Here is a 17,315-nt window from a genome sequence, read left to right as displayed (position 1 = left end):
CCTGGGCAGGCAGCATCTCCCAATAGAAGCTGTCTCTGTGAGCTTTCAAGCTGTCTGTCATCTATAACTTTACCTAGGTGTCCTTGTGCCCTTCCAACTAATGAACTCACGACATTTTCCTGAATAGCGGTTGATTTTCTCAGCTGCACGAGGGCGAAGCTACTCGCATGGACCAGTGAGCGTCGAAAAACGGCCTATTGTTGGAGACAAGGATCAACTCGGCTCTGGATAGCACGGAAGCGATGTCCCTCTTTCTCGCAAACAAAGATGCCTCTCTGCGGGAAACCAGCAGTCCAATCTTCTCACAACAGCCGAAGGACAAACGACCTTGGAAGTCTGGTGTTCGCCGTTTGCCTGTCCTCAAGTCTTAGCCAAGGTGGAGCTCAGGGAGCGCTTACATTAGCACTGGGTCGTCCATGCTGCAATCACCAACGCAACGCAACAACAGCGGCATCCTCTCCAATGGCTGAGATCGATCCGGTGCACATCTACTGTTGGTCGAGGAGTGCCCGACCTTGGAAGCGTGAGGACTTGCCACTGGTAGACACGGACAGGAAAGCCCAGTATTCTTCACCATCATTATATCCACCTTACGCCGTCATCATTTCTGGGGATTTCGGGCACTCTTGACATTGGTGTGTCAGGGACGGTCAGCCCTGCCCCGGGTCCTGTGTCTGATCACGGAGTGAAGCCTTGGTCGCCAACAACACGACCCTTCCCAGTCGCAATCTGGGGCGACGAAAGCCATGCGTCACGACTTGCTGACCGCGGCAGCTTCTTGCGATGAAGCTTCAGGGAGAGTGAGCGTGGTCGATAGTAAGCACGCGGCACAGTGCCACCATTGATGAATGACTCGGGAGCCAGCAGTGACTTTCGCCTCTCTGCGGATGGATGACATGGCCGTGTCAGCTCAAGAGAGGTCGCTGTGGACTTGACAGCTTATACTGCCGGTTGTCCGATTCCATCTGCCACCCGTTCAAATCATCAGACCATGACAAGCCGAGCGGGCGTGGGCGGGGACGGTGGCCTCATCGTGGGGCAACGCAGCTGCGCGACTGAGCAGGGAAGGGCGAGCGAGCTTGATGAGTGTGAGGACCAGTCTGAGTCGAACGAAGCGCACGCATGGCATTCTCCTCCGGCTCCGACTCCGGCGTGGAATTTGCACGCTACCATAAAATGTGCACACACGCAATCCCCTCGCTTTTCTCACGGCCAGATAAGGCATTGGCACAAATTGAAGGAGATCACCCGCACGCCGGCAACCTCATCTGTTTCACGGACTCCTTGCGGCCAGAACCGCCCTCATACTATTCGCATTCCAACGCTGAGACAGCACAATCTGGGAACCTCTGTGAAACAGGCCGCCCGGTGATCAGCCAGGCCGAGCCAGAATCCTGACCGCCGCCTGCCACTCACGCCACCGAGCAAGTCACAACGGACGTGAATAGCACGAGCCAGCAGGCGAGCAACACGAGACCGCGAGTCCAATCACCTCCAAGCCTCACCAGCACGGCACACGCCTTGGTCTGGGCTGGCGCTGGCTGACTGACATTGAGTTGCATCTCCCCCACTGGACTTGACCGACCCCGAGCCAATTGGTCTACTTACCCCTTACAGCCGAAATAATGTCAGCCCCCGAGCTTCTTTCTCCCCCTTCCCTTTCCACCACCATTTCCTCTCCGCCGCCAACTCCCACTTCTCTTCACTCTTTCTCCTGTTTTCATTTCCACACCTTCGCTCTCCTCCTCCCTCTAACCGCCCACCCTGCAGGCCTTCTCCATCTCCCTTCAGCACCAACGCAAAGCCGCCCTCGCCCCTGAGTGAGAATGGCTCACTGCCCTCCAGCATCCTCATCGTCGGCGCGGGCGTCTTCGGGCTGAGCACCGCCCTCTCTGGCCCGCAACCCAGACCTGCCCAAGTCGACGACCATCACCGTCCTCGACCGCTCCCCGCAGCCAGGTGTCTTCCCCAGCCGTGACGCCTCCTCCATCGACACATCCCGCATCATTCGTGCCGACTACGCCGACCCGGCCTACGCCGCACTCGCCGCCGAGGCACAGGAGATATGGCGGCAGCCTGACGGGTGCGGCGGCGAAGGCCGTTACAAGGAGGACGGGCTGATCATCACCACCAACGACGCCACCAGGAAGACGTCCGGCGTCGACTACGCCCGCACCTCGTGGGAGAACGTCCGCGCCCTGGCCGCCGACGACCCCGCCCTCTCGGCTAAGATCGAGGAGCTGCCCTCGCCCTCGGCCATCCGCGATGCCTACGGCACGGGCGGCGGCAACGGTGCCTGGGGCTACATAAACCGGCGGTCAGGGTGGGCCGACGCCGAGGCGTGCATGGACTGGCTGCATGCCCAGGTGCGCGCCACGGGCCGCGTCACCTTCGTCAACGGGACGGCCGCCTCGCTCGCGTGCAGCACGTACAACAGGCGCACGCCGCAGGTGCGGGGCGTCAGGCTCGCGGACGGGTCCGAGCTGCAGGCGGACCTGACGGTGCTGGCCACCGGCGCCTGGACGCCCGGGCTGGTCGACCTGAGCGGGCGGGCCGTGGCCACGGGCCAGGTGCTGGCGTACATGGACCTGACGGACGAGGAGCAGGCGGCGCTGGCCGGCAGGCCAACGCTGCTGAACCTGTCGACGGGGTACTTCATCATCACGCCCGCCGGCAAGACCCTCAAGGTCGCGCGGCACTCCTACGGCTACCTGAACCCGACGACCAAGTCATCATCCTCGTCCTCCGTCATCTCCGCGCCAGCCACGCACCTGACCGACCCGCCCACGCAGTCCATCCCGCCCGCCGACGAGGCGGCCCTCCGCGCCGCCATGCTCGAGATGGTGCCCCTCCCGTCCCTGCGCGACCGCCCCTTCAGGGAGACCAAGCTGTGCTGGTACACCGACACGGTCGACGGCGACTTCATCATCGACTACCACCCGGACTACAGGTCGCTCTTCCTCGCGACGGGCGGCAGCGGCCACGGCTTCAAGTTCCTGCCCGTCATCGGGGACCGCATCGCCGCCACCATGTTCGGGCGCTGCCCCGAGGCCTTCAGGGGCAAGTGGTCCTTCCGCAAGGACGGGTCCGAGAGGGCCGCGGCCTGGGACAAGGTGGTCACCGAGGACGGGAGCCGTGGCGGCGTGCCGGGTTTGATTCTACGGGAGGAGATGGAGAGGAAGGACCCTGGCAAGAGGACGTCACGATTGTGATCTACAAATAAAAGAGGTACGAACATACATGTCAGGTACGTGCACCGGAAAAGGTAGGGGAGAGATGTGAGAGTGCAACTGTTATGGCATTAAACCATGGGTGGCTATCTATCATCGGCTAACCAGACGTCCAGGAGACCAAAGCGGGAGGAACTAAGACACTCAAATAAACTGAGCACTTGCCGCCGACCGGGCACTTAAAAGCCCAGCCTGAAGGTCCACCGAGACATGCTGTCGAGAGCCCAGAGCGGACAGATGTTCAGTGAAGTGCCAACTCATTCATGTACTTGGCAGTCCCATCAAAGGAGTCCAAAAGCCAGCGGTACAGTGCGCTCAATCCACGGCTTCCGTTGAGGAACGCCACAGCGCTGTCAAAACCAATTTCTTTCCTTTTCCACACGCAGATGTGAGAGCTTGTCATCGGGTAACCTTTTACCGAATACCGATGGGTGACGACTGGTGTGCGCTCTCCCAAAACCCCGACTTGCTCGTAAACACAACGAGCAACTCCGCTGCGACCATTCCAGGACCGCATCATAATTATGTAAAACTCCCGCGTTCGCGCGCAGATTCTCTTCTCCGCGCGCGCGCACCCTGATCAAGGCGCGATCTATCGTCTTCGAGGTGTAGTAAAAAGGGGGGTGGGGGAATAGGTGGGGCATTTTTTGTTTTTCCTTCGCAGACCTCGTAGTGTAGTCCGTGCCGACTGTAACCTTCCTTGTCGTAACGCCGATGCAATGCTGTAATAGAAAAAGCAGAATCGAGAAAAAGTGGTACAACAAACAAGCCAAGTGTCGTGCTGCCTCGGGGGGCGAGAGCGCAGCAGCCGGGAGCCTGTTTGGGGTATGCGTCGTGAAATCATGAATGTGCGTAATCTTACAGGTGGAAGAGGCGGTTCGGTAGGACGGGAGGTGTTGGGTGATCTAGACCTTGCGGAAATCTTGCAAGACGGGGTAGATCAGCTCGAAAGCGTGGTAGATCTCGTCTCGGACCTTGGCACCAGTGAGGACAATCTTGCCGCTAACGAAGATCAGAAGTACGATCTTGGGCTTGACCATGCGGTAGATAAGACCGGGGAACAACTCAGGCTCGTAGGAGCTGAAGTTGTGGTGACGAGAAGCGAGACCCTCCAGACGGATGGGGAACTTGATATCACAAGATCCAACGATGTTCTGGATCTTGAAGTCGGTAAACTTGGCGTTGAAGCCTATAACGATGGTGTTAGTGACAGTCTACTCATCGTTGCGCCACGATCAGTGATGCCTTACCGAGCTTCTGGATGATCCGAGCATACTTGCGGCTAGCAAGCTTGGAGTCATCCTCAGATTTGGCACCAGTGACGACCATCTTTCCACTGGCGAAAATCAGGGCGGTCGTCTTGGGCTCACGAATACGCATGATGACGGCGGCGAATCGCTTGGGATCTATTTTTCAGGGTGAGTAATCCTGTGGAGCATGTAGACTCCGGATATACTCACTGTACTCAGCGTTGCGAGCATGAAGAGCAATCGTCTTCAGATCCAGACGGCAGTCCAGGTTGACAGTTGCCACGATGTTCCTTGAGAGTACGGCATAAGAATCATGAAGACCCATAAGCGGACTGGTCCTAAGGACAAAACTTACTGCAGAGTCGGGGTCAGGCCGCTGCCGGTCTGCTGCGCACCGGGGGTGGCAGCAGGCGTGGCAGGCGCAACACCATTGCCATTGGCAAGCGGAGAGCCAGCCGGGGCACCGTTCTGAGGAGCCTTGAGACCAGCGTCGCCAGGAGGTGTCAATTCGTTGTGGCCAGTGGGGAAGGACAGCGAGCCAGGAGACATGAAGTTCTTGGCCTGGTTGGCATTGCCAGGGTGGGTCTGAATAGCCTCCATGGTTGCGACTGTTGAATCTGTCAACGTGGCAGATGCTAGGCCAGTAGGATCGAGCAGATCTGAGACGGGGAGCGCAGTTAGTACAAAGGTTAACCAAGACCATGAGGTTGCGCATTTAGGATGGTTTTGGAAGTGGGCGCATGGTACATATGGGAGATCGGCATGGGCAAGAGGTAAATGGAGAGATCGCCTCCTGTCCATTTCTACGGTGGCAAGTGGTGTTGAGGGCGGTGACAGGGCGGGCAGGCTGTTTGGCGCGGGTGACTCGGAGGGCAGTGCCAGTGAACCGACTGTCCAACTCGACTCCCAAAAGGAAGGGTTTGCTTCACAACGGTCCTCAGGGAAGACACGGTGACGTACCAATTGTGGGAGAAGAACAAGTGAATGTCTCCCCTACAGCGACTGCTCACGACAACGACAACGACGACACGAGGTGCACGGCGGCAGGCGGATTCTTCGAAGTCGGTACTGTCCACGAGACTGCGTCTGCGGTGCGAGGCGGTGCGATGCGGTGCAAGGCGCTTGATAGCTTCGTCGGTCGAGTGTATCGAGATGACTAGACTTGACGGCGACGAAGATGCGATGCGATGCGACGCGACTCGGCGGTGCAGGTGTGCGGTGTGTGTGTGACGTAATACCAACGACTCGAATCGCTGCGCGACTTGGCTGGGACTGGTCTTCAGGTACGGTAATGAGGATTTTCTATTCTCTTTCTGTCTTCTCGTTCTCTTCTTTTTCTCAAGTACAGAGAGCACTGTGCACTGTGCAGCAGGTCCTGGGGCCTAGACTCGGTGTCTCGAGAGAAGAGTGGGAGGGCGGGGCCTTAACAGGTCGGCAGGGCAACAAAGGTCGACCTGGAGGATGAGGTCCTTTATGGCCAAGGACGGATTAGGAAAAAGAGAATAGGGCGGTGCGCACACACACAGGCGCGACCGGGGTAAGGGGAAAGAAAGAAAGGATTGATGGCGATGGACCACAGGTGCGATGACGGATCGCTGTTTGCTTGTGCGTTGTCGCCGAGGTCGGTTTGGGGAAACCAGGTTGAGGCTCTCGACGATGGCAGGTGAGCGTGTGTTGGTGGTGTGTGTGTGGTGTGGAGTGAGAAAAAAGTTGGTTCAAGGCCAAACGTTAAATGTAGGGATACGTAGGGCCGGTCGGGACTTCCGCTCCAAAAGGATGGGCAATCGGGCGGTGTTGGGGGGTGCTGGCCTCTTTATAGAAGCAGCAGTGGCAACCTCAGGCAGGAATCAGCAGGAATTGCAGCTGTGGCACCCGGATTTCACAGTTTTTCGGCTGTCAGTAGTGCCACCCTGGCGAGAGTCTGCACCCAATCAGGGGCCGCCGCTGGGCAGGCATAAGTGGGTCGCTTCCTGATGGGCATGAATTCCATTGGCATCATCCCTGGACATGTGTTGAACTTGCATCCCGCCCCACTCCTTGATGCCATGTACCGGTACTTCCATGCTTGCCTTCTTCCTGGCACCTTCCCTCCAGTGGCCCAGCAACACGCACCCAACAGCAGAAGCAGCGAGCCAACCAACCGCTTCCTGCCACTCACTCACTCGAGTCTGATGAGTCTGGCCACTCATTCACTCCGTCGCCCGCTCAATCAATCCGGTCCAGTCTAAAAGTAGTAGCGCTCAGCGTCAGTGCTTCCTTTTCCCTCCCACTCATTCCCACACAGTCGTCATCCCTCATCCAGTCTCGCCCGCTGCCGTTCACTCTGCCCGCATTCATTGGCCTGCAGAACCCATCACAACTCTGAAACAATGGCACCCTTCTCACCCCCCTAAATTTCATGCCTCCTTCCAACATGCGCACGCCCACACCACACCACAACTGACAACCCAGACAATACCCAACATCCCTTCTCCTGATCTAAAATCCACTCGTCTCAAACCACTCCGTCGGGAGCCACGATGCACCACACAACACTCGGGCCCCGCATGGCTGGATGTAGATGCCTTTTCATCATCACCAGCAGGATGCAGGATGCATGAGCCAAACAGATCCAGGAGCGAACGAAAAGGAACAAAAGAGAAGGACGAGAGAAGAGAGCGAGATCGAAAGCCGCCTTTCATCATACGATCGAGCCTCGTCGTGATTGCCACCGAAAGCGAGCCACCAATACAGCGATACGTCAACGAACGAGTCGCCGAACGAACGCGCGATCGAGCACATGAGACGAAGCCGTCTCCTTCTGCAACTCCGACAACGATACTGCGTTGACTCACCCATGAGAAGAAATCAAGAGGCTGAGTGCTGCCTGGCTGTGAAGCAAGCCTGCTGTGTGATGTCCGCCGATGCGACGGCCACGCTTTACCTCACCAGATGCAGGCTCCATTCCCGATCCCCTACGAATCGCCCACGAATCGGCCCTTCCAACCTCGGCGTCCGAATCATGAGAATGAACACCAGCAGCATACCTGCCTGTCACATGCGCTGACCGTCACGACATTCACTATCGCAGCAGGAACATGAGGGATTGCATCACAACAACATGAATTCAATCCAACAGGGCTGGCGGCGGCAAGTACTGCAGCACCCCGTATATCCGTCGAATGCAGGCTCCAGGCTTCAAGCCCAGGCTGCAGGCTCCAGGCTCTCGGCTCTCTAGCCTCTCTCGTCCACAGCACGCGATCGGCTTCGTTCATGCAGAACCCTCGTTCAGCTGGCACCCCCGGAGATAAGCTTCTGTGTCCCTTGTCCTGGTCCTGATTTGCTGATCAGCGCCTCTTCGGGGTCCGTTGCCCAATTTGAGTGGGAGACGCCGACCTCAGTCTGGCGGCCTGAGGCATCAGCCCGGCAATCCCAATCTTATTCTGGGCCTCGTCTTCCGGGAAACCTGCCCATCACTTCTTTCCCCTGCAACCTCCCCAGCATCGCGTTGGCTTATTTCTCGCAACCCAATTTCAATAACCACGACGACTATCCAACCTCGCTTCCAGACGAACGATATCCGCCTTTCACTGGCACGCCCGACGGTGCTGCATCTTTCATCCCATCATCAACAACATCATCATCACCTATCATCATTCCGCCCTCGCCTGTGTGAACAGGGACAAAAGACGACGACGACTTGAAAGTCTCATCATGACGTCCGGCCAGCATCACGAGGGGGTGCGTGAGCCAGAGGTGAGTTGATCGTGCTAGCCAAACTTGGAACGCGCCTGCCACCGACGGCTCCTTGATTTCCAGCGCCTTGCCTCTCAGCCTCTGTTGGCCCCTGGGCTGGGCCCAGCTGGGAAAGCAGGGAGGGGGCACAGAGCCCCAGATTTAACAGCTTGTTTCCGAGTTTTAGTGGCTTCACCGGCCCAGGCTTTGGGCCTATGGAGCGAGGGAGCGTCGTATGCACACCAAGTGTGGGTGGCCCAGTCTGACATGTACCGGTACGCGCCCAGCCCCAGCCAGCCGGCCGCGACCAGCCAGCAATTTTTTTCCTTTTTGCGCCTGTGTATCCCTCCCTCCACCACTGCGACGGCGGCCGTCCGCAACTGATGCGAGGATGGACCGTGCCCCCTTTTTCTTCTTCTCACGCGCACGCTCACGAGCCAACCCGGACGGACTGGCCAACCAGCGACGGCGCCGGCCCAGCCTTGTCCACCCTTCTGGGAAATGAGTCATTCCAGATTGTTTGTTGCAACCGGCCTCCGTCACGCAATCGTTTACTTTCGTGTGATGCAGCATCCCGCTCCCACCCCCGGCACCTTTGACTATAAGCAACAATGCGATGCTTCTGTTGCTGTGCGCCTGGGATACGAACAGACGAAAAGAAGAAGCCCAAAGACACCACCCGTCCTTCTTTTTCCTCTGCCGTGGTGAATTGTCAGCTCTTACAGCAAGGAGCACTCCGCTTAGGTGTGGGGCGTTCCGTAACAAGGACCTCGGGACGATGGTGATGATGATGATGATTGTGTTGTTGGTGCTGGGAACCGAGGAGATCGGTCCTGGAGGTCCAAGCCCCACAGGCCCCTTCCCTCCCTACCTCCCCCTTGGTACGGTAGTGCGGAGAGGGCAAAAAAGGCTGCGCGACAAATGCAACTTCAAAACTACCAAGAGAAGCTCCTTGCGCCGGCGCCGTCTCACCCTCGTGCATCCCTGTCCGACGCTTATCGCCCGCATCTGATTCCTCTGCCTCCTGCTCGGCGCCTGCAGAGGGCCCAATTTCCGACTGTTGCACGGCGCCCATTCCTTCGCTCAAACCAATGAGAAGGCGTCGCTGACCATGGAAGACGGTCTTGTGTCTCCTTGCTTGGCAGCCTGCAATCAATCAGATCTATTGCCAGTCCTACCCGAACACAGCACCAGTCTGACATGTTGAAAAAAGGGAGATGCTTGTCACCCTTCCAACCCCTATTTTCTGGCCCAACGGTTGCGATTTGCCCAGAAGAAGCTGCATCCGAGGTCAAAGAGTCGCGTGGCTCGTCCGTGGCTGCTACATCAGGCACGCTATACTGCACCCCACGTCCAAACGCGTGCATGCCCAAGTTTCGCGCTCTGTTCGCGACAGTCAGTGAAGGGAAAGAAGCAAAGACAGTGACAGTACGGGTGACGCCGACCCTGTGCTTTGGCTGCTTCGAACTTTTCTTTTCCATCTTTTCTGTTCTTTCTCTAGGCGACAGCGTGGACCAGAGGGATCCCGAAGAACAATCAAAGTCTACCTAGTAGTCCAGGAGCTTGCTGCACACCTGTAGCGCGTGTACTCGGCTGCAGCAAGACTTCTGAACACTTGTTCTTGGCAAGGTGTGGGCGGGGCGAGTCAGTTGAGCCTCAACATCAAGGCTTCTCCATGGGAGCGAGCTCGCAACTTCGGATATTGCCCCCCCCCCCCAATCCAACCAGGTCACCACCCGGTCAGGACCCGTACCGATTGGGGGGGGGGGTCATTGAATCGGTCGCCCGATAGCAAGGCTTTACTCCAGATCGGCCAAGCGAAAGGCTGTATATGAGAGAGGGTCTCCTGTAAGCATTGAGAACGAATCGGGCCACAGTGGCCACATCGTGGGTGCGCTGTGTTATGCATCGACGGGCCGGCCGTGGTTGGGTCTGGCCTGTTCGCCTGCCTGTTCACCTGCCTTCCTGCCTGCCCGTCTGCCTGTGTATATACAGAACACGGCGGCGCATTGCCATCATGATCGGATTGCACGTTGACTTGAGACTGTGTGCGCGCCGTGACAGAAGTTGGGACGACGGGAAGTGGTGGCTTGCGGCTGACACTGGGACGCGCGTACAGGCGCCCGCCCATCAAACGCGAGGCTGAGACACTATGTCTGTCCATCCATCCGTCACCGAGACTCATACGTATACCACGGCAAACCAGCAACAAGAGGAGCCCAACCCGCCATGCATGCCAGCTCGCGCTCGCTCTCGTTTGATTGCCGTGCCTGCCCCATCCGGTAATCCGCCCCTTGCTGTGGCGTACCCTGCGCCACCAGATCGGGAGGAGGATGGGGGAAGGTTTTTTTTCATGCGTCCAGGCGTCTTGCGTCGATGGCGCTTGTAAGTCAAGTGACTCCGCTGTGCGTCCGTGCCCGTCTTCATTTTTGCTTCGCTTGATGGGCCGCTTATGTCTTCTGCCGCTTGTGGCTCCTACTGTATTCCTGTACCTTGGGGCTTGGGCCCAGCGAGAGACCCAAGAACGTCCTCGCTAGTCTTACAAGACGCCACACTGGCATACCAAGGCTCGCCTGGCCACCTACCACGAGGCTGGCCGCGACGAGCCGGACCTCCATCTCGTCCGTGCGCTCATCATCCGCGCCTCAGTGTCCTGCTGTGCACTGTGTCAGCTGGCCGGCTCATCAAAGCGGCCACTGGCTAGCCTGGTGCAGTGGGCTCCACACATCATCCCGCGCACGAGGCTGGCTGGCTGGCCGTCTGGGAAGGCCATGTTCAAGCTGTGGCCTATTAGCCAGCCTCGCGCCTTGCTTGCCGTCGTCCTACCTGCCTCGCCTCGCCTGGCCTTGCCTTGCTGGTCGTCGTCATCCCCAAGCCACCCAGTCAACCAGCCTTTCCCGCTCTAGAGCCTAGGGGGCCTGATATTCGGAGATGCTGGCCCCGCCGCCGCTTGCCATGGACACATCGGTGCGGCAGGAAGGCGGGCTTGGGGCCTCAGCCCGTGTTCGGACGGTTGGCTGTCTTCTTCACTTTTCTTCTCTTGCCCTCCTTGTGCTCCTTAGGTTTATGACCGCGCCTGCCTTCTCCTTCCCGTGCCGTCGTCGGCAGCGCCGGCCGCTGGTGCTCAATATTAAGGTATGCTCAAGCCTGCCCTCCGCTCCTCCGTTACTGTTGCACTGAGCTCGACCGGTCACGAGTCGTTCCAACCTCGAATCTTGGTCCAATCCTTTCATTTGGAAGAGGTGGCCTCGGTGGGGCTACTCTTCCTTCTTTCTAAAGTTTTCCTTCTTTCTAAAGTTTTCCTTCTTTCTAAAGTTTTCCTTCTTGTCTCGGCTTTCGTCTTTCCCGTGAGAGTCTCCGTGCGGGCGACTCAGGTCCACCGCCGCCCGAGCCCCGTGGAGAGAGTTCATCTCTCGCCTTCGTCCGGTCTCAGAACTCAATCTTGCCTGCCTCCCGCTTGGGGGATGCTCATGGCACGGCACATGATTAGCGGCAAGGCCGGAAGGCACGCAGGCAGGCAAGGCAAGTGCAGACGTGGCTTGATGATATTTGCTTTCTCTTTTACTCCGAGTGGCCCGTCTGGATATAATGTATATGTACACCAAAAGATTGCCCACCAATCATACATCTCGAATATTCTTGCGGACTTCTCGTCCTGTTCCGTATGCGCCCACTTCCCTGGTCCATCTAATCTTTGAATACATGATTACAGAAGTCTCGCACTCCTGCCTGTCTATGTCATGTAGTACTTAGGGCCCTCGCCACCCTGAGGGACCTGCCAGTTGATATCCTGGTTGGGCGCCTTGATGTCGCATGTCTTGCAGTGTATGCAGCTAAATGGGCGCAAGAGGGCGTCAGCGTCAATTTTCATTGTCCTAGGGTGGTCAAGGGCAGGACAGGTATGCCCCTGGGGCAAGGAGCAAATGGGGAGGGAGCCTTTCACGCCGCAGCGTGGTTTTAAATGGGGATAAAGACTCACTTCTGCGCGTTGATCTGGAACCTCACGCCCTCGGGCTTCAACGCGTCCTCGACGTACTCGTACACGCCGGCAGGGCAGAACCTGTTCTCGAGGCCCTTGAACGGCGGCCACGTCTCGGCGGTGTGCTTCTCCCAGTCCTTGACCTGCAGGTGCACGGGCTGGTCCTCCTCGTGGTTGGTCCCAGTGCGGCTGACACTGGTGAGGATGTCGAAGGTGAGCTTGCCGTCGGGCTTCTCGTACTCGATCTTGGTGCACTTGTCGGCGGGCTTGGTCGCCGCGTGGTCCATGACCTTGTGCTTGAATGTCCAGGGCACGCGGCCCTTGAGCAGGAACGTGTCGATCCCGGACCACATGACGCCGCCGTACAGGCCCAGCGGCGTGTGGAAGGACGGCCGCAGGTTGCGCACCTCCTTCAGCTCCTTCCAGATGTAGCTCTCGCGCAGGCTGGCCTCGTAGTCGTACAGGAAGACGGAGCCCTCGTCGGCGTTGTTGCTCAGCGCGGTCCACGCGGCCTCGGCGGCCAGCATGCCCGACTTCATGGCGTTGTGCGTGCCCTTGATCTTGGGCACGTTGACGAAGCCGGCCGAGTCGCCGATGAGCGCGCCGCCGGGGAATGCGACCTTCGGGATGGACTGGAAGCCACCCTCGATGAGCGCGCGCGCACCGTACGATATGCACTTGCCACCTTCAAGCACCGATGCATACAGCGGGTGCTTCTTCATCTTTTGGAACTCCTGATACGGGCTCATCCATGGGTTTGGATAGTCCAGCGCCGTGACCAGCCCGATGGACACCAGATTGTCGCCAAAGTGGTACATCCACCCACCTCCGTATGTGTCGTAAGGTAGTGGATAACCGAGCGAGTGTGTGATGTCGCCCTTCTTGAACTTCTCCGGCTGCACCTCCCACACCTCCTTGACACCCAGCCCGTACGTCTGCGGCTGTGAGTCGCTGCGCAAGTCAAACTTCTTCATGACCTGCTTGCTCAGGCTGCCGTGACAGCCCTCGCCAAACATGGTGACACGCGCGTGGAACTCCATGCCGCGCTCGAACGTATCCTTGGGCTTCCCGGTTCGACCGATGCCCAGGTCGTTAGTGGCGACGCCCAGGACGCTCCCATCCGGCTTGTACAGCACCTCGCTAGCACTAAAGCCAGGGTAGACCTCAACGCCGACCTCTTCGGCGCGGTCGCCCAGCCACTTTGTAAACTGGTTCAGGCTGAGGATGTAGTTGCCCTTGTTGTGCATTTGCGGCGGGGCAGGGAGCGGAACCGACATGGACTTGGTCAGGAAGCGCATGTGGTCGTTGCCGGCTGGTGTGGCGCCGTCGAAGCGCGACTCGTTGTCCTCGGCCAGCCAGTCTGGGAAGAGCTCCTCGACGGCGTTGGGCTGGATGACAGCGCCGGAAAGGATGTGGGCGCCGAGCTCGCCGGCCTTCTCGAGGAGCAGGACTCGGAAATCCTCGTTGCCGGCTTCGTTGGCAAGTTGTTTCAAGCGGATGGCGGCAGAGAGACCTGCCGGGCCTGTAGGCAGAGAAAATGTTGGTTAGACGGACTTGAGCTCGACGAGGGGGCTGATGACGGGCGCAGGGGTTGAAGAGACTGGGATCGCACCTCCGCCTACTATACACACATCGACCTGGTCGCTCTCCCGTTCTATTGTGGCTGGGTCGAAGGAGTCATCTGGGGTGGCCATGCGTCGTGATGCACTCGCCGAGAACAGCCTGGCTTGGGTTGTCCTGCTTGTCGCCGCATACGACGGGCGTAATATTGTCCTCCGAGGTAAGCATGTTGTGATAGCCCGAGGGCATTGTGGTTGGGGCCTGGCTCTGGCAAGCGGTGTCGTTGCCTTGGCCAGACGCCCTGATATCCTCGCAGGCGCAGACATGATGTGGGGGTGTAGAATATGTGGCGTCGTGGTGGGAGTTTGGTGGTGGATGGCGGGGTGTCTTCGTCAATGCACTCGAGGCATTGGGCGAGGGATATGCTCGTCAGCCGAAATCCAAAGCTCGTCCCTTGTAGAGCATGAGCATCAGCAGCTTGAGAGCATGGCAGAACTGTTGGAACTGTTGTTGTGGGTGAGGGGTTGGCGGTGATGTCGACCACTTCAGGTGCTGGAATGACGCATCGCACCGCATGTGCGCAAGCTCTCGCTCGCTCTATCTCTGGGCGGCCAAAAATCGGCTCAGCTTTTTGCTGGGCCCAGAGGCCGATCAACTGGTCATTTTCTTCAGGACTCGTCTGAGTGGCCACTGCCTCCCGTTCGCCGAGGTCTACCGTCCCCACCTGCCTCTTCCGACCTTCCGATGCAAGCCGCATGCGGCACCGACGACCCGCCGGCTCTGGTTGATTTGCTTGTGACTCTCCTACCCCAACCCTCTCTGACCCTCCCCCCTCTCTCTGTGGACACGGGCACTCAACCACCCAATCCACCCGTCAAGCCATTCTTTGTCTCGCATTCCACACTGATAATAACCAGTCTGCTTGCCTTGGCTGAGGTAGCCTGACGGATGAGCTGTTTCTTGAGCAGACCACTCTCCTGCTTGGCTGCTTGGTGCTGTTGTCATCCTCCACCTTGTCCGCTCTCGGTCTCCTCCCGTCTCGCGACCGCGATGGGAAATGGGTCGAATATCGATATTCAGAGGGTGCCACAATATAACAGGCCCCAGGTGCTCACATCCAGGCTGCAGATTACTCCAGAACCAAGAGAAGTGAAAAACAGATCGTCAAGCTCAAGACTTGGCTTTGGCGATTGATCCACCTTGGCTGTGGAGTGGGGAGAAGCTGGAGTTTGGCGTGCACATCACCACGTTTTCGAGGCCAGGCATCAATGCAGCAGCAGCACCGATTGATCTCGTGAAAAATGACGAGGCATAGAAAAGAGACCGCGTGGTCTCTTCGTTTCTATTCTCGTCGTCTCTGATCCGAATGACACCCAAGAAAACAAAGAACGACTCAACGGATCGCGGCATCTTCCACAACTCTAACGGACACTGCCTCGGGTTCATCACATCTTCGACCCATCCATCCATCTGCTTAGGCTGCTGTCATCTCAACTGCCAGCAGCCCAGTCAGGCTCGTCTCTTCCCAACTTCCCCTCCGTCAAAAGTCTTGGCTCTGGAACACATGGGCGACCCACAGCCCACCGTACAAGCACATGCGCCCTGTTTCAGACCTGGGGTGCCCATGAGGCTCTGTTAAGCTTCTTTCAAACATTATCTGTGCCAAGACAGGGTTGCTTGGGGCTCCCCCCCGGGCTCCACTCCTCCTTCGAAACGCACTGCCTGGCCAACACCGTCTCTATTCGATGGCGAACTGTTCCAACCTAGGCAGTGCCTGGTGAGCACTTTTCCGCCTCCTCGCTATCGTCATAGCCTGATTCAATGCTTGATGGCCCCTTTCCCCCTCCCGTGGTAGGTCGTGTCGCTTACGATGGATGGAGTGGAGCTCAGTTGGAGTCAGGGAATTCCGACCTCTCCGTCACAGACGACACACCGTCGGCGGATCCTGCAACTACCGACGCTACGGTAACACGAGACTGGCTGGATGGATGGCTGCTCACTACTCATGATCCCTCACAGCAGCCCTCACAGCAACGAGATCGATACTGTTCCCCGTCTCAACATCCCGTTGCTGAGTGGATTCCCTTCTACGCCGTCCCTGCTCCTCGCTACCTTGAGAACTCGTCGATCCTATGGAGGATCCGTCCGAGTTTCATGCTTGAGCTCGTGTCTACCAGATGAGCCCCACTCAGCTTTTGTCCTGGCCGCAATGTGTGGTCCAGCAAGCGAGTGGCCTGATGATGTATTCCTCGATCCATTTCAAGCCATTCCTGGTCCGCCCGCCGTCAATTTCTCCCATAGGCTTTACGTTTCTTTGCTAAGCTCTCCCGGTCATGCAAATGCTCAAGTGAGCCGCACTGATCGCGGTAGACTAGCCTGACAGCACCCGCACCCGGCGCACCCCAGCTCGGTAGACGCTGTTGTCCCGGTTATTGTGGTGGTGGGTGGGCCTTGGGCAATGTGCACCAAGGGTCCGAGGCTTAATCCCCCACGATCGCCAGCAGTCTCCTCTCTCCCCGGTGCCCCAATTTTCTGGAACATGGCTGAAATCTCGCGCCTTGAAGCCTGGACCTGAGGACGTGCGGGCTTTCCCCCATCAGGTTGGTCTCTGTTCTATCTTTGCACACCCTCACTTTGGCTTGTCCATTCACGTCCAGGCAGGCATACCAGGTGGAGCGTACTGCTTGTTTGATCCACGGTTTGGCTCAACCCTGCTCTCACATCGAACATGCATCTCAACTACCGTGCAGTGCTACCTCGATCCTCGCACGGCGCCAATTGCCTTACTTCTCCTGTATGATTTTCAGATCTTCTGCCAAGCCAAAACAACCCGCGGATCCCAGCATATCACGATTGCTCCTGTTTAGTTTCTGCCAAACTCGGTAACCAAGGCGCTGTGCACAAACGCCCTGGGCTAACAGCAGCACGTCACCAAGCTGTGATCTCCTCGCCAAGTCGCTTGCACATTCCCGCCCAGCTCAGCGTTATGTTGGCACAAGAGCTTGTTCTGGCTTGTCCAGCGTGTCTACACTCTGGGTAGTTTCTCCCCCTGGGTGCGGGCCTTTTACCTGCTCGTCCCATCCTTGTCCAGTAACATGATCCCAACCTTGAACCCGACTGTCATCCTTGGTCTGGGAACGTTCAGATGAGATGAAGTTGATGTTTCGTTAGACGCTAGCAGGTCGACGTCATTGCAAGTTGCAACCTCCTCCACGTCCCAGACTCGACGGCTCCCAAGATTCCGTCCAACCCCCCGGGCCGTCCAAACAAGGATGGAGGACGGCTGGGGGGTATGAGATGGAGAGACAAGATGGATATAAGACTGTTCCTCCTTCCCTCTCTTAGTCGGAAAGGTTATCTCTTGATCAGGCATCTCTTGCACCATCTTCAAGTCCGCTCTTCTTCTTTCGTTCCAGTGGATCTGGTTCTTTTTGCCCACCCTCCTTCTTGCAAAGTAATAACGGGTTGATCCCATCCCTTCCATTCTCTGAGGTACGTACATATCGTTACAAGCCAGTGCTTCCACCTAAGCTGGTCTGCATACTCACACAGCCGCATGTAGCTGTGCTCTCAACCTTCCTT

At 57.8% G+C, this 17,315-nt stretch overlaps 3 protein-coding genes across 3 annotated transcripts; 1 reads left to right on the top strand and 2 right to left on the bottom strand.

The window, feature by feature from the left end:
- Window positions 1–462: 462 nt before the first annotated feature.
- Window positions 463–3,212, top strand: INS49_009330 (uncharacterized protein; the record flags this gene model as incomplete). The annotated part of the gene is made up of 2 exons (XM_043170061.1): window positions 463–480; window positions 1,920–3,212. 2 exons carry the CDS (start codon window positions 463–465, stop codon window positions 3,210–3,212), a joined length of 1,311 nt encoding a protein of 436 aa, XP_043024626.1.
- Window positions 3,213–4,135: 923 nt separating this feature from the next.
- INS49_009329 (uncharacterized protein) lies at window positions 4,136–5,080 on the bottom strand (the record flags this gene model as incomplete). Its single annotated transcript, XM_043170060.1, has 4 exons — window positions 4,136–4,419; window positions 4,481–4,636; window positions 4,691–4,770; window positions 4,836–5,080. 4 exons carry the CDS (start codon window positions 5,078–5,080, stop codon window positions 4,136–4,138), a joined length of 765 nt encoding a protein of 254 aa, XP_043024625.1.
- Window positions 5,081–11,927: 6,847 nt separating this feature from the next.
- Window positions 11,928–13,867, bottom strand: INS49_009328 (uncharacterized protein; the record flags this gene model as incomplete). The annotated part of the gene is made up of 3 exons (XM_043170059.1): window positions 11,928–12,027; window positions 12,174–13,695; window positions 13,786–13,867. 3 exons carry the CDS (start codon window positions 13,865–13,867, stop codon window positions 11,928–11,930), a joined length of 1,704 nt encoding a protein of 567 aa, XP_043024624.1.
- Between the last annotated feature and the right edge of the window lie 3,448 nt (window positions 13,868–17,315).

The sequence above is a fragment of the Diaporthe citri genome (genome assembly GCF_014595645.1).
Source record: "Diaporthe citri strain NFHF-8-4 chromosome Unknown scaffold_4, whole genome shotgun sequence".
In the NCBI taxonomy this organism is placed as follows: domain Eukaryota; kingdom Fungi; phylum Ascomycota; class Sordariomycetes; order Diaporthales; family Diaporthaceae; genus Diaporthe; species Diaporthe citri.
The sequence above is the reverse complement of the archived record's forward strand: the minus strand, read 5'-3'. Positions and strand labels throughout refer to the sequence as shown.